Source organism: Enhydra lutris, unplaced genomic scaffold (assembly GCF_002288905.1).
Source record: "Enhydra lutris kenyoni isolate GAN:26980312 unplaced genomic scaffold, ASM228890v2 scaffoldscaffold47, whole genome shotgun sequence".
In the NCBI taxonomy this organism is placed as follows: Eukaryota; Metazoa; Chordata; class Mammalia; order Carnivora; family Mustelidae; genus Enhydra; species Enhydra lutris.
Genome location: NW_019154131.1, coordinates 762,906 through 778,343, shown reverse-complemented (window position 1 = coordinate 778,343; position 15,438 = coordinate 762,906). Strand labels below are relative to the sequence as shown.

Here is a 15,438-nt window from a genome sequence, read left to right as displayed (position 1 = left end):
TTTCCATTTTTCCTTTTCATGGAAGGAAGAGAGAAAAGGCAGCCAGCCTTAGATGAACTTTTAAGGAGAGAGTTTGTCCCAAAAAGTGAGTATAGTGCCATGGGTATCTACAGTTCCCTCCTGATAGATAACTGGTATGAAGGACTTCAGAATGATGGACAAAGCCCTTTAATATGAAGAGATGTTTCTGAAAGAGCAGCTTTCTACATCTGTACATTGGATCCAGATGTCATGAATACCATTTTACTCTTCTCAACTAGGTGCCAGATGTGGGAAAGAATATGACAAACCTGGGAGATGTTGTCTTCATTCTAAGGTTGTTGAACATTTGCATATCTGGGAGGCCTGCAAGTAGGGAGTCTGGAAGAGGGATCGTCAGTGATAACAAAGGGAAATTGGCATGCTTACTAGGCAGAATAAAGCTGCATAAGAAATTGCCCAAAGAAGGAAAATTTAGCAGCATTAGAGCGTGTAGCTAAAGGGGATCAAGCACCAAAACAGGGTTTGAAGCAACTTGTGTGCTACCTCATAAAATCCCATAAATAGGAACCCAGATGAACCAAAGGTAAAATTGGGAAATAGAGTATTTCACAATTCTTGGAGAAGCACATCTTCCTAGAGCTGCTAGGGAAATTGCCACACCCATTACAAAGCCTTTTCTCCCAGAATTCTGAAAAACTTTACAGCCCCTACTCAGTGTCCAAAGTGAGGCCAAAGAATCTCAAGATCAGTATCAGAACCAATGGCCCAGAATTCATTAGCTGTCATTATTTGCCCAGCATGAACTCAGCAATATGGAAATGCAGAGCAGAAAGTCTAAGTCTCTCAACCTTCAAAGTACTTAAAATTTAAATTCGTAGGACACCACCTGCAAGAATTTCTAAGTGCCTGAGTAGATGGGAAGTGATTTATCCTTCTAGACTGAAAGGATTCTTCCCCAGATCATACATACCCTTTCCACCAACTTGACTTCCTCAAAGGATTTGAAAAACAATTAGTATGCCTGCCTACCTCCAAAATATGTGCCTTCTAACATAAGTTTCCCTTATTTTAAAGAATTGTTAGGGCACCTGGCTGGCTCAGTCAGTGGAGCATGTGGCTCTTGATCTTGGGGTTGTAAGTTGGAGCCCCATGGGGGATGAAGAGGTTACTTAAAAATAAAATCTTTAAAAAATTGTTATCAAATAATTTTATGTCCCTGTTAAAAACTCAGAGAATGCAGGAGGATGTACAGCAGGTAACAGGAGCCTCTGGTCTCCTTTCTCTCACCCTCAGCCTTTCCACTAAGCCACTCTCCTAATCCTTTCAACTGTTCACATCAGAGATATTCCTGTATAACCTGAAATCTAATCACAAAGATACATTAAACTCACCCAGAGAGGGCATCTTATAAAATAATTGATCTGTGTGCTTCAAAAAAAACAATGTCATGCAAGACAAAGAAAGGCTGAGGAATGTTCCAGATTGAAGGGAAATGACAACTAAATGTAATACATGATTCTAGATGGATTCTGTACAGAAAAAGGAAATTGCTGTAAAAGACATTATTGAACCAATTGTCAAAATTGAAATGTGACTGGGGGGATTAGATAAGAGGCTTCTGTCCAGATTTAGAAATCTGTATTTTTTTCAGATTTAGAATATTATAATCATACAGTGTGTAGTAGATAAAATGTCATGTTCAGATTATAATACTGTATTTAATGCAGTATTAAGCTATTGTATCTAATTGATACTATATTGTATTAGATAAAAGTATAGGATTCAGATTTAGAAATACTGTAGTCTATTCAGGTTTAAATATTATGTTCATATTCAAAGCATTGATATAGATTTTCTGAAGTCTATAACTAGTCATGTTATGTAAAAGAAGGTCCTTTTTCTTAGAAAATACACACAGCTTTAAGAGATACAGAAGCAGGTACAGCCACAATGGAAAAAAGTATGGAAGTGCTTTTAAAAAATTAAAAACAGAACTATCATATGATCCAGCAATCTCACTTCTGGGGATAGATCCAAAGGAAATGAAATCAGTACCTTGAGAAGGTATCTGCATGCCCCTGTTCACTGCAGTATTATTTATAATAGCCAAGACATGGAAGCGTCCTAAGTGTCTACTGACAGATAAATAGATTTTAAAAAGTGAGATATATACATATGATTGATAAATACATAAGTGAGATAAATGTATTATATATATAATTTATGAATATATAATGGAATATTATTCAGCCATACAAAGAAGAAAATCCTGTCATTTGCAACAGTATGGGTGGACCTTGAGAGTTTTATGCTAAGTGAAGTAAGTCAGACTGACTGCTAGAAGACGTCATCCAGAAGATATGACTGCCAGTTCACCCATGAACTGGACCATGATAATCAGAGGTTGCTCAACCCCTCCCCTGTTCTTAGAATGTGCATTCCATTGCCTTTTCCACTTCCAGAGGCTGCCCTAAGGACACAAACTTGAGAAAGTGAATGTGGTCCTGAAACCATCTGAACAGTATATGTGACTGAACACACTTAAGACCCTTGTAAAAACTTTTAAGATCTGGCAGGCAGGTGCAGAAATCTACTTATCTTGCTGCCACCCAAGACAAGCCTTGTATGTATGTTCCTTTTGCTATTAGAACTGCCACCTACCAACCTGGAGTGCCTGCCTCTTTTGTCCATCTCTCCCTACCCTCCACATACAGTCCCATACAGATTTCAGGTTTCACCTAGGAAGCTCCCGAGGACCTTCTAACACAGGGAAGGACAAAAACTACAATTTCACTTATGAGGAATCTGAAAATGTGAAACCCATAGCAACAGAGTAGAACAGTGATTGTCAGGGCAGAGGAGTGGGGGATTGGGTAGTTACTGGTCAAAAGGTACAAATTTCAGTTATTAGATAAATTCTGGGGGATCAAGGTACAGCATGGTGACCATAGTTACCACACTGTGTTCTTTAAAGTAGCTATGAAAGTAGCATTTTAATGTTTTCTCCATAACAACAAATGGTAATGCTGTGAGGTGAAAGATGTGTTAACTCACCTATTGCAGTAAACGTTTTGTGATATACACATGTATCAAATCATCAGATTGTACACCTTAGATTTACACAATGGGCTATGTCAATTATATCACAATAAGCCTGGAAAAAAAAGAGATAAAGAGGCAGATGATATATGCAACTTCCTCTTAAGTGGTTCAGAAATGTATATATTGTGTGTGGATATTTTATTATATTTATACTGCTAAACCGAAGGAAACAACAGTGATTTCCACATCTTGTTCAAATGTCATTTCTGAAAATATCTTCTGAGCTCATGAAATTTCTCATGCACTGATGTGCTGCCTCCTGCTGCTGAAAGCAAGCTGGGAGTGTGATTCTGGGAATGTGACATATGAGGAATCTTTTTAAATTGGCCTTGCTAAAATTGTAATTTTTTACAATCTCCTTTTGAAATTTTACAGCCACATTTTAGCCAGTAAGCAATTTTGAAAGCTGGAATGATTCAGTCCTGTTGTCAGTCTGTGAGCAGATTTCATTTTGACCAGATGCATAATTTCAGCAAGGGTTTGAGAAGACTGTGTGTAAAATGCCTGCTTGTCTCTTCATTATTAAATTGGCACTTCCAAGAACCAGACAGGAGATGTGAGCAGAGTACAGATTTTTCATCATAAAAAGTTTTCACACTGTATTTTCAAGAGTTTTTGTCCAGTGTGAATTTAGTTCTAAACTGAAAAAGAGGTATTACTATTTTAATAATATTAACAAATTAATTTTATTTTTACATACTAATTTTATGAAATTTAGAAAATACGAAAGAAGACCAAAAGTCTGTCCTACTTTGTTCCTGGAACTCTTCCTAAATGTTGCTTACACAGAGCATTCTAATAGGTTACTATTCCATTCTGTACTTAGTCGATCCCATGTTGTTAAATAATGGTGGAAAGTATTCTCATTTGAGTCTTGATATTAATAGGAATGCCAGTAATAGTCATATAATAGCTAATATTTATTTTGCTTTTTCTCTGCCATGCCAGAAACTGAGCTAAGTACATTATTCATGTCCTCTTATCTCATCTTCTGGGGAAATGAGAATGTTCTATTATTATCCCCATTTTATGACTGAAAAAACTGAAAGATCAGAAAGTTTATATAATGCATCCACAGTTAGGAAGGTAACAGAGCCACCTCAAAGACTGGACTTTTAGATATATGTATGTATGTATGTATGTATGTATGTGTGTGTGTGTGTGTATGCATTACAAAATATTAAGATGTATATTTGTACATCTGGAGTCTGGAAGAGGGATCTCTTATCTATATCTATATATCTATATATCTATATATATATATGCATTACAAAATATTAAGATGTAAGGCACCTGGGTGGCTCAGTGGGTTAAGCCTCTGCCTTTGGCTCAGGTCATGATCTCAGGGTCCTGGGATGGAGCCCTACATTGGGCTATCTGCTTAGCAGGGAGCCTGCTTCCCCCTCTCTCTCTGCCTACCTCTCTGCCTACTTGTGGTCTCTCTCTCTCTGTCAAATAAATAAATAAAAATCTTAAATATATATATATTAAGATGCTATTTTGTGGGGGTTTTTTTGTTTTGGGGCTTTTTAAAGATTTTATTTATTTATTTGACAGCGAGAGAGAGAGAGAGAGAGAGCAGGAACAGGAGCAGGGGAAAGCAGAGTGGGAGAGGGAAAGCAGGCTTCCAGCCAAGGAGGGAGCCCAGTGCAGGTCTTGATCCCAGGACCCTGGAATCATGACCCAAGCCAAAGGCAGACGCTTAAAGACTGAGCCACCCAGGAGCGCCTAAGATGCTATTTTTAAAATAAGCATCCTCTATATCTACTTTTAAGTGTTTTTTTTTTTAAAGAAATAGGTATTTCTTCAGATGTAGTGAAAAGAAGGGCCATCTGTACCCCAATTTTATGGAAGCAATGGCCACAGTCGCCAAACTGTGGAAGGAAACAAGATGCCCTTCAACGGATGAATGGATAAGGAAGATGTGGTCCATATACACTATGGAGTATTATGCCTCCATCAGAAAGGATGAATACCCAACTTTTGTAGCAACGTGGACGGGACTGGAAGAGATTATGCTGAGTGAAATAAGTCAAGCAGAGAGAGTCAATTATCCTATGGTTTCACTTATTTGTGGAGCATAACAAATAACATGGAGGACAAGGGGAGATGGAGAGGAGAAGGGAGTTGAGGGAAATTGGAAGGGTAGGTGAACCATGAGAGACTATGGACTCTGAAAAACAACCTGAGGGTTTTGAAGGGGCGGGGGGGTGGGAGGTTGGGGAAACCAGGTGGTGGGTATTGGAGAGGGCACGGATTGCATGGAGCACTGTGTGTGGTGCATAAACAATGAATAGTGTTACGCTGAAAAGAAATTTAAAAAAAAAGAAATAGGTATTTCTTGAACGAATGTTAATATTCATTGAGTTGTTTGAGTTGTTAATAAAATGTTTAAATAATTTCCTTTTATGATACTAAATTCACTTTGCTTTCCTGGGGTAGGAACTTCTGTCTATAGTACAAATGTTTATGACTTTTTTGGTTAGTGATTTTTCAAAGTTCATGCTTATTCTGAAGTGTTAGTAAAATGTATTTTTCCAGAAAATGTGTCCATTTGTGGGAGAACTTTGATGTATGTTGGTTGCACAGGTTACTAGCTCCTTCCCCCAAACTCAACCCTAGAGATGGAAGAGAGATGGAAGCAAGAATCTTACAACCAGCTGTGAGGCAGAAGATGGCCCAGAACAAGCATGGCCATTTGGCTTGAGCATGGTCTGGTGCCTCTAGACAGGAAAGTTAGAACATAATTTCTAGAGTTCTTTGCCAACACCTGATCTTTCTCCCTTTAGTCTCGGGATTCAGCAATGCTCTCTCTGAGCCAGAATGAATAAAAGGATGTAGTGCTCATGGTTCTCTGTTTCTACAGTAAGAATAGGTAACATTTACTTCTCCCAATAGTATGGAACTAGCTAGGATGAGAAAGACCAAAGGAAGGGAGCCTTTATTTTATCATCTGGAAAGATGGGAAAAACAGACCCAGTCTGACTGCACCAACTTCTAGAGAAGGCCTCTCAAATGGGGGATCCCCACTTTCCTTCCCCACTCTGGCTTTATCATGAAGCTTCACACTTCTGCCTCATGAATCTAAGCTCTCTCTGAACTTGAACTCTAAAAGGTAAATTAAGGGCAGCTGGGTGGCTCAGTCGATTAAGTATCCAACTCTTGATTTTCACTCAGGTCATGATCTCAGGGTCATGAGATCATTGGATTCTCTCTTTCCCTCTCCCTCTGCCGCTTCCTTCCCCGTTCTCGCATGAAGGCACTCTCTCACATGTGCGCACTCTCTCTCTCAAAAATAAAGTAAAATAGTAAAATAAAACTAAAAAAGTGAATTAGACCTGGCTGCCACCCAGTGGGAGTTTACAAAACTACACATGATATGTGCTACAGCCTAAAGATATTCTGAGATTAAAAAGGGCCAAAGGAGGGGCATCTGGGTGTTTCAGTGGGTTAAGCCTCTGCCTCTGGCTCAGGTCATGATCTCAGAGTCCTGAGATCAAGCCCCACATCAGGCTCTCTACTCAGCAGGGAGCCTGCTTCCCTCTCTCTCTCTGCCTGCCTCTCTGACTACTTGTGATCTCTGTCTGTCAAATAAATAAATAAAATCTTAAGAAAAAAAAGGGGGGCCAAAGGGGCTGGAGTGGGGAGGAGCTTCTTTAGGGAATCAGTGATAGTGGCATTGCATACACATGTAACAGAAGGAGTACCCTGAGGTGCAACACACCACACAACATTTATTCTTAAAAAATAAATGTGGCAAAAGAAATACAGGAAAGGAAACATTCATGAAATCCAAGTTGCTTTCAAACATAAATTTTAAAAGACCAAGAAGACTCATCTATCTTTAAAACATTGCTTATAGATATTGAATAATTATTTAAACATGGTCCCATAAGATTTCAGAAGGGAAGGGAAAGTATGGCTTTCTTTCTTACTTATGAGTTCCAATGTATACAGCCTATCGAATGACACTGAGGATAATACAAAAGTATTCCCTAACAAGAAAATCGAAATGTCCAAAGCCAAGTTTAAGGTAAAGATACTTTAATTCATTCATGTCTGTATGGGCTCTTTGCTATTTTTAAAGACATCTGATTCTCCGGAGGTTAAATAAATTTATATTTTCAAATTCAGAGTAAGAACATCAGACCTCACCTACTAATCTACACAGTATATTGAACCAAATTTCAAAATGAGGCCCAGAAGTATATATGCTTTTTGAACTTTAAATCCTCTCTCCTCAAGTTCTATAAAAGAGATGTAAAATTTTACATGAAATTAACTGGTTCAAGTGCCTTTAAGGAATGGTTTCCATCTAGAGTAAAATGGGATTTTCCCTAAGCCATCCCTTTGTCTTCTTAAAGCAAGTGGCATTGCGTTGTATCCTGACACTGGAAGAAGAAAGTCCAGCTGAGAGTACTGGTCGTAGACTACTTCTGTCTTGTGGAAAATGCCATGAGGGATGAACACATTGCCCAGCCTTTGAGGGTGGGTCCTGTGGGCCTCATCAGGCTCCTACCTTTCCTGGCTGGAGCCCCTCCAGCCCGGAGGAGTCTGAGCATCCTAGGACACTGTTGCCCTGGTGTGCTTTCTTGGTCCCCTGCCGAGCAGAGCTGGAGAGATCAATAGCCACATCTTCCAAGCCATTCTCAGGGCGGGCTTCATCTGAGCCTCTCTGGGATTCTGCCAGTCTTGGGCTAGAACCTTCCTGGAGATGGTCTGAGTTCCAGGGTCCTGTCAGCTTTTCTTCATTTCCCGGTTTCCTTATCATCCCTGTGGATTTCTTATGCATCCCTTCCAAAAAAAGAAAAGAGAAAAAACTAAAAATAGATATCTCCAAATTCAGCAATTTTGTAAATCTCTTCCTGGTCATTGTTCTCGAAATTCCATTAAAAGTGCCCTCATCAGTGCCCATCTCTGGGGTCTCTAAGGATCCAAGTAGGTAACTAACCCCATTAGGTGTTAAAATGTGATGTCTGCCTGTGGGGTGCAGCCAGCAAAGGTATTAAAATGATTTTCTCTTAATTTAATTGTTGCCAATGTTTTGAAATCAGGAGATGGCACATCAAAAGCCAGACTTCCAGCTTTTCTGAAAGTAAGATGTCTGGCAGCACTGGGCCCACTTTCTTGTGGCTACAGGTCTGCAGATATCAGTAAGCACCACCACCCTACACCTGATCTGCTTGTGGAAGTTCAGAGGGGTGGATTTGGTTCCCAGCCCAAAATTCTCTCTGGCTCTTCAGTCTTTGAGGGCAAAGTCTAGGCCATATTTACAATTGTTATCTCAAGTCTCACCACAGCGAATGACCGAATGACCCTAGGGGCTAAATGAGTGCTAAATAAAAAACTCTTCCACACCACCCCCCACCACCCCCCACACCCCTAATTCTAATCTCCTACCCTGCCCCAGGGGCTATCTTGTGACTCATTCCTCCCAGGTGTGATCCCATTCGTTTCTGGTACAGAAAACACCCAGAATGCCCAGTCCCAAAGCTTGGACCTCTCTTGAGTAGACTGTTCTATGAGACAGAAAATAGCAAGTTGTTAATGGCGGAACTAGGACTCAGACCCCAAACTTTCTTGTATGTAGGGGGTTAATCACCTACAGATTTCTCTGCTTAGCACTATCCTCATTCCTATTACCATGAACTCTACATTGTATGGTTTCCAAACATTGTAATAGCACTCAACAGTTTGGAAACATATTTCACAAATTACAAGTATATCATTCCACTTCTAGAACCAAGAACTGATGTGACCTTTCCACACACTGCCTACAGTTTTGATGAAAAATAATTCTACTGACCATAGTTTCAGCCTTGGAATTAATTAAAATCAATGTGATATTCTAGGCCCAAAACTGAGTTAATGGATGTTGACTGGCTTGGCAAATGGCTGCCCTTCAGGGAACCCTGGCCCCTCCCCCAGCATTTCTGGACTTCTTGCTGGCTGCAGGGCCCTCTTCCTTACCCAAGAGCCAGGGTGCACAGGAACCAACCAGGCCACCCTCGGTGGAATTGAGGACGGAGTCTGGCAGTGGGATGCAGTGTCGCACCATGGCCCCATAAAGGCCGTACTCGGCCATCACGCTGCTACCACCCCAACGCTTCTCCCGCTTCCGCCACTTGGCCCTCCGGTTTTGAAACCAGACCTGATGTGAGGCAAGACAGGAAGCAGAAGAGCATACAGGAGGAGACACAGTAAAGAGGATGCTCTTAAGTGTCCCTTAGCAGGGAGTCCTAAAAACAGCCAACTAATGGTTCAAATCCCAGACCTTAAGGATCTGTGTCTACTATTCACTCAAAACTCACAGGGACTCATCATGTGGGTGTGGGTAATATGCAATCAGTATTATTTCCCATGTCGTGTAAAGAAGTGGACTATTATGTTTCCTGATTTTTCTCATTGGTTGGAAAGAGTTCACAGTGACAATGGTCCCTTTTAATGTCAGGTTGTTGGTTTGTTGGTGAAATTTCTCCTGGAAAATATTATCTTAATAAAGAAACAATAAGGAGTATTGATTAGCTGTTAAAAAAAAGAAATAGTGACATATCTTCTGACCTGGGGAAGTGTCCAAAATGTGTTGTCAAGCAAAGAGGCTAAGAAGTATAACACAATGCCTTTTTGTATAAACAAAGAAAAAAATTCCATGTGTGTAAAAATACATATATCTATAGGTATACACATGTAAACATATTCAGGGCCAAATATATATGACAGAGATGGTGTGCCGAAAGGTTACAATGGGCTATTTATGTTGGTTTCTCTCAGGGAATGATAGTCAAAGAGATGATAAATGATAGATAGATAAATAGAGTTATAGATAGATATAACTGTATATGTAGTTTTTAGTTGCAGCATACATTATTGTGTAATTTTAAGGAATTAATTAATAAAAGGAAAAAGACATTCGGGTTACAGGTGCTATCTTCTTGGAATAAACATACAGAATGGCTCCAACATTATGGGACCTGCAGCTAAGTGAGCTTCGGTTTGTGTGTCAAGGGAAACGTGTGGGGTTGTTTAGAGGTGCCTGTGTGTATGTGAAAAAAAGCATGTTCTCTGTGATGTCTTTGGGAAAGAGAAAGGGGACCCCAGACACCTGTATTCGGTCTTCTGGAAGCTCAGTTTTCATGGCCAGCATTTCCCGGGCATACACATCAGGGTAGTGGGCCTCACTGAATGCCTTCTCCAGCTCTTCCAGCTGGTGGGCAGTGAAAACAGTCCTGTAGGGAGACCCAAAGCACATGTGTAAGTGCATGTCCACAGGAGGCTGCCAGGCTTCCCAGATGTAGAAGACCCCGTGCCTGCCTTTCCACACCTTAAAAGGCCACCTCATGATAACTGGATATCCCACCTCTAAATGATTGGCCTCTGGAAAGTCCAGAAGTTCTTTAACATATTTTTTCCTCCTCGATGAATTCTATCAACTCATTCTAAGATCTATTTTAAAGGTCCACAAAATTGTGTCTTTAAAATGCTACAAAGATTATGCTGCAGCCTCCTGTGAATAGCAGAATTATGTTCCCAAATGGCTATTATGTGTCAACCAAGAGGCCATAGGGCCTGCCATAATGCAGCATCATAGATTCCTAGATTCTGTGTCCTAAGTAAAGGGCCAGGGAAGACAGCCTGGTTATATACCTGTGCCGCCTCTTCTTCCTCTTGCCAGGAGTAGGGGACAGTTTCAGGCCACGCCTCTCTTCAGATGGGCTGTCCTCATCTGTTAGCACAGGAGAAAGAGAAGATTTTAAAGGTGAGCACATTACCTTTTATTGAAAAAAAAAAAAAAACCCTGTTTTAAAGGTGAGCCTATTTTTCAGAGCACCTGGGTGGCACAGTCAGTCAAGTCTCCCACTCTTGGTTTCAGCTCAGGTAATGATCTCAGGGTTATGAAACAGCCCCAAGTTAGGCTCCATGCTCAGCATGGAGTCTGCTTGAGATTCTCTCTCCCTCTCCATCCCCCACTTATGCATGCAATCTCTCAAATAAATAAATAAATCTTTTTTTAAAAAGCGAGCATATTTTTCTTTTTTTTTTAATTTAAAAGATTTTGTTTATTTAGTTGACAGACAGAGGTCACAAGTAGGCAGAGAGGCAGGCAGAGAGAGAGGAGGGAAGCAGGCTCCATGCTGAGCAGAGAGCCCGATGTGGGGCTCAATCCCAGGACCCTGGGATCATGACCTGAGCCGAAGGCAGAGTCTTAACCCACTGAGCCACCCAGGTGCCCCAGAAAAAAGTGAGCATATTTTTCACTTTCTCTGGATTCTAATATGAGGATTGAAGTTATGATTCTGCTGAGGAATGTTAACATTTATTAATACACACTAGCATTGTTAGCACTTACTATATTCCAGGCACTCTCCTTAGCATTGTCCATGCATTATCACAGTTATTCTTCATAAAATAAAAGAACTTCAGGGGAGCTGCTAGTATTGTCCTATTTTTACAGATGAGGAAGCTGAGGTGCAGAGAGATTAAGTAACTTGCCCAAGATCACACAGGTTGTACATGGTGAAGTATTGTATGAAGACTGTGTGGAGCTACTTGGCTGTTAATGGCACTCTCTACAACCACTTAGCTCCCAACTCCCAAATTCATTCACTTCTTTCCACCTCCAACCCCTCCTTTTAACCAATACATCAACATTTCTCTAACCAGGGGTGGGCGCCGAGGTTTGACATTAGAAGCCTTGTCAGAACTGCACTCCCTGCCTTGCTGTACCAATTCTAAATCCCTGGAAGTGGGATCCAGGAAACTCATTCTTGACAAAATCTAGTCCTATTTTGTCTTTCATTTTACCAGTGCTCAGAAAGAAAAAAAACTCATCCTATGAAGGTGGTTTCTGAATTTTTTAGTGAAATTACTAATATAATAGTTTGTTTTATTTTACAGAAAGACCTATTAATAGTTTTTTTTTAAAGCAGAATGAAAGTTTGCTTGCCTGCTGATTTGTCATGCTTAGTTTTATTATTTTGTTACTTTTATTATCAGTGGAGACTCAATGTACTCTTTTGCCTTGGCTGCCTGGATGCTCAGCTCTAGGCTCTACACAGTTTCTCTCAGTCCACGTTTTCTAATATAATTCTCTGTTTTCTTCCGCCCACACCCCAGACCTCTAATTTTTTTTTCTTTTTGCCTCTTTCCCTTTCCCCATATTCCGCCTCGACTTCTTTGAGGAAATAACTGGGCTCAGAACAAAATGCTGAGCATAGCGCAACGAAATTGGCGAGTTTAGTCCTTTCTCACGTGTGGGAAGGAGGGAAGGCAGCACAAGGTGAAAAACGCGGTACCTAGATTCCCTTTTCAGCACCCCAGAAGGCGGACAGTTCCAGGCCTCCAGGCCGCGCGCTATTCAATCTTTAATCCAGCAAACCTTTGAGCGCACGCAGGGTACTGGGTTCTGTGCAGGTGATGAACAAGCACGCCCGGGCCTCACTGACCTATGCCGTTCGTAGAGGCCGAGACTCGCGTCGGGCGCTGAGGAAAAACCCTCAGGAAACTGCTGCTTGGTTGCCCAGACCCCCAGGGTAGGTCGAGAACAGGGTGGTGGTGATATCCGCTCTGCTGCGGGACTAGATCCCGGAGAAGAGGCAGGGATTTAGGGAGAGGCAAGGGGCAGGGATCGAGGCTGAGAGAATACGCCTCCTCCGACGGGACCACGGCCTAGGGTCCCGACTTCCCTTAGATCCGGGATGCTGGGGATAGGGGCTCAGTGAGGTTATGGTGAATTACCCCTGCACTGCCCAAGCCGGAGGAAAGAGGGGCAAGACCCGGATGGGCTCTTCTGATTACCGGACGTCGAGACGCTCTCGCTGCTCTTCTGGCTGCTGAAGTGGGGAGGCGGACCACCTGGTGCTTGCTGGACAGCGGACTCAGGCGCTCCGGGTGGAAAAAACGGCACGTCGGCTAGAAGCAGGCAGGGCGCCCGAGCAGCCACAGGAGGCTGCGCGCCGAAGCCACAGAGAAGTCCAAGCCCCAGTGGGAGGGCCCCGCGCGCCAGGCAGGAGCTCGCGACACCCGGACCCGTGCAGGGTGCGGCCGGGGAGGTCTCGCAACCAGATCCTGGCCCGGGGTCGGAAGGCGCCGGCACCTCAGCCTCCAGGCCCAGCAGGTCTGTGATGGCGAAGCTGCGGGGGCGCGGAACACTAGGTGAGCCACCAGGCTCCAGCGCCCTGCTCCTGGAGCGCCCGTCGGAAAGTGCGTTCTGGTAGGTCATTGCTTCTCAGTTGGCGAGACTTGACCTTCGCTAGGTCCGGTTTGCTGAGTGGGCGCAGCTCAGAGGACGCTTTATACTGCTGGACACCCCGTCGGGCGCGGAAGGCCAGGAGGGTCCAATCAGTGGGTCGCGGACGCGTCATCGCCCCGGACCCCGCGAGATGCGGACGCTACAAGTTTCCCTCCCCTCGGTCGCCGCCCTCCCAGCTGCAGTCCCCTCAATCACCTCCTTCTCTCCCCTCTCCAGCTGTCCTCCTGCCCTTTCCCCATCCAACCCTCTCCCCGCCCCCATTCTCAGGGAGAGGAAAGTAAGAAGGGGACGACCCCCCCCCCATCTGCCGGTTCCTCTAAAAGCCACATATTCCAGGCCCCGGTGTGGTCTTCCTTTTCCTTCCAGATTCTCTAGGTGGAGGTCCTGCTCACAGCTGTCCCCAAAGCCTCCTCTCAAGACCTAGGTCCTCTGGGCACCTGGCTGACTCAGTCAGAGGAACATGAGACTCTGACTCTCGGGTTATGAGTTTGAGTTCCCACCTGGTGTGTAGAGATTACTTAAATAAGTAAAACTTTTAAAAATATTTTTTAAAAAGACCTAAGACCTCATTCCCAGCCATACTACCACCAATATGACACACGCCAGCCTTCCAACTCCACCGCCAGGGCCTTCCCAAAAAATCTCCAAGGGAAGGGAGTGGGAAACATTTATTTAATCCACTCCCACTCCATCTCCAGCCGAAGTTACTCCCTGCTCTCTAAATGGCTTTAGCCTGTATTAAACTCACAGGAGCTAGGGGAGTAGTAGAGAGTGACAGATGTAAAGTGAACCAGGGAAGAGTGCCCAGTTTAGTAAACAAAAGTACTGGAGGTCCAGTGAAATTTGAATTTCAGATAACCAGTGAATATTTTTTTAGTGTAAGAATGTACCAGTATTTTATCTGGGAACTCTTCATTGGGTGGGGGATAAATTGGAACATAAGACCTGTGAGAGGCACCCCTATTCAAGGAGGAAAATAAATTACTGTCAGATTTTACCATCATTCAAAGAAAGCCTGATTTTCCTGTGGAGCTCCCTGATTTGTTAAAGTTGGCGCCAAATTACATGAGTAAACCACTCTGGGCTCACACACAGAAAATTTGAGTCCTCCAAACCCAAATCGTTCGAAACCTTGAGCCCACCCTTTCTAAACATAGAATCCTGGAAACAGAATCTTTTCAGTGTCTCCACATAGCACCCACCCCACCCACAGGGCCGGGCAGTCTGAGGTCACCTAGTGAGAGAGGTAAAAACTCTGGGTCCCACCGGAGTGGTTCCCTGCCCCAGAGAGAGGAGCTCAAGCCCTGAAAAGTGGGTCTCCAGCTTGCTGCACCTTCGAGTGGGTCCTCTGTTAAACGTGCAGATTAAACGAGGAGCTTCCGATAAAGATAATTACAATAGGCTGAGCATTAACTTTCCATTATTAAAAGAAGACCCAAATCTCCTCCCCTCTCCTCCCCCCTCCCCCTCCTCCCCCGCAAGCTGTTCCTGGTATTAGCAAAACAATAACTTTCCTTTAGGATAATTGTCTTTTGAATCGCTGGGGGTCAGGGGCGGCTTTGGACCCCAGCATCAATTTCGGCGCAGCCAGAAACTTAAAGGAAGGTGTTGTTGGTACAGGACCAAGTCAACGTGCTCTAGCTCTTTGCTCTGCAGAATAGTCATTGTAATTAAGAATTTGAGGCCGCAGTTTAGGAAGACACCTAAAGATCCACACGTTTTGAGACCAAGTCCGGGGTAGACAGGAGGGACCATCCGCCCCAAGGTGGCTCAACCGTGGTCACTCTAAAGGGGAGGGTGTAAGAGGCGGCTCCCCGTTTCATACAGAAACTCTCCTGGACGCTCGCACCATGCCTGAAGCCTGGAGGGCTAATAATGTCCCCTTGCCTCTGCTAGGGTCTTGAAGTCTCCCTCCCCAGATTTCTGCCCTGGGAGGCAGATGATTACTCAAAGGACAGGCCTCAAGTGGATGGCCTGGAACCCAGAGGTACTAAAAGGCGGGGCGGGAGGAGCCCAACTTCGGTCACCCCACACAGTGACTTCACAAAGCCAAGAGCACACTGGTTAGCAACCCCTTCGGAAGGCCTCTTTTGCAGATGAGAAAA

At 43.3% G+C, this 15,438-nt stretch overlaps 1 protein-coding gene across 1 annotated transcript; it reads right to left on the bottom strand.

Moving 5' to 3' along the window:
* Nucleotides 1–7,591: 7,591 nt before the first annotated feature.
* On the bottom strand, nt 7,592–13,303 carry LOC111156638 (visual system homeobox 1). Its single transcript, XM_022517649.1, has 5 exons — nt 12,880–13,303; nt 10,729–10,807; nt 10,187–10,310; nt 9,055–9,235; nt 7,592–7,878 (listed from the first exon to the last, which is right to left on the bottom strand). The coding sequence occupies exons 1-5, from the start codon at nt 13,301–13,303 to the stop codon at nt 7,592–7,594; spliced, it is 1,095 nt and encodes a 364-aa protein (XP_022373357.1).
* Nucleotides 13,304–15,438: the final 2,135 nt, after the last annotated feature.

Coding starts and splice junctions, on each gene's coding strand:
- LOC111156638 (XM_022517649.1), bottom strand. CDS start 13,303: ATGACCTACCAGAACGCACTTTCCGACGGGCGCTCCAGGAGCAGGGCG. Junction 10,808..12,879: donor CGAGAGCGTCTCGACGTCCG/GTAATCAGAAGA, acceptor CTGTGCTAACAG/ATGAGGACAGCCCATCTGAA. Junction 10,311..10,728: donor AGGAAGAAGAGGCGGCACAG/GTATATAACCAG, acceptor GTCTCCCTACAG/GACTGTTTTCACTGCCCACC.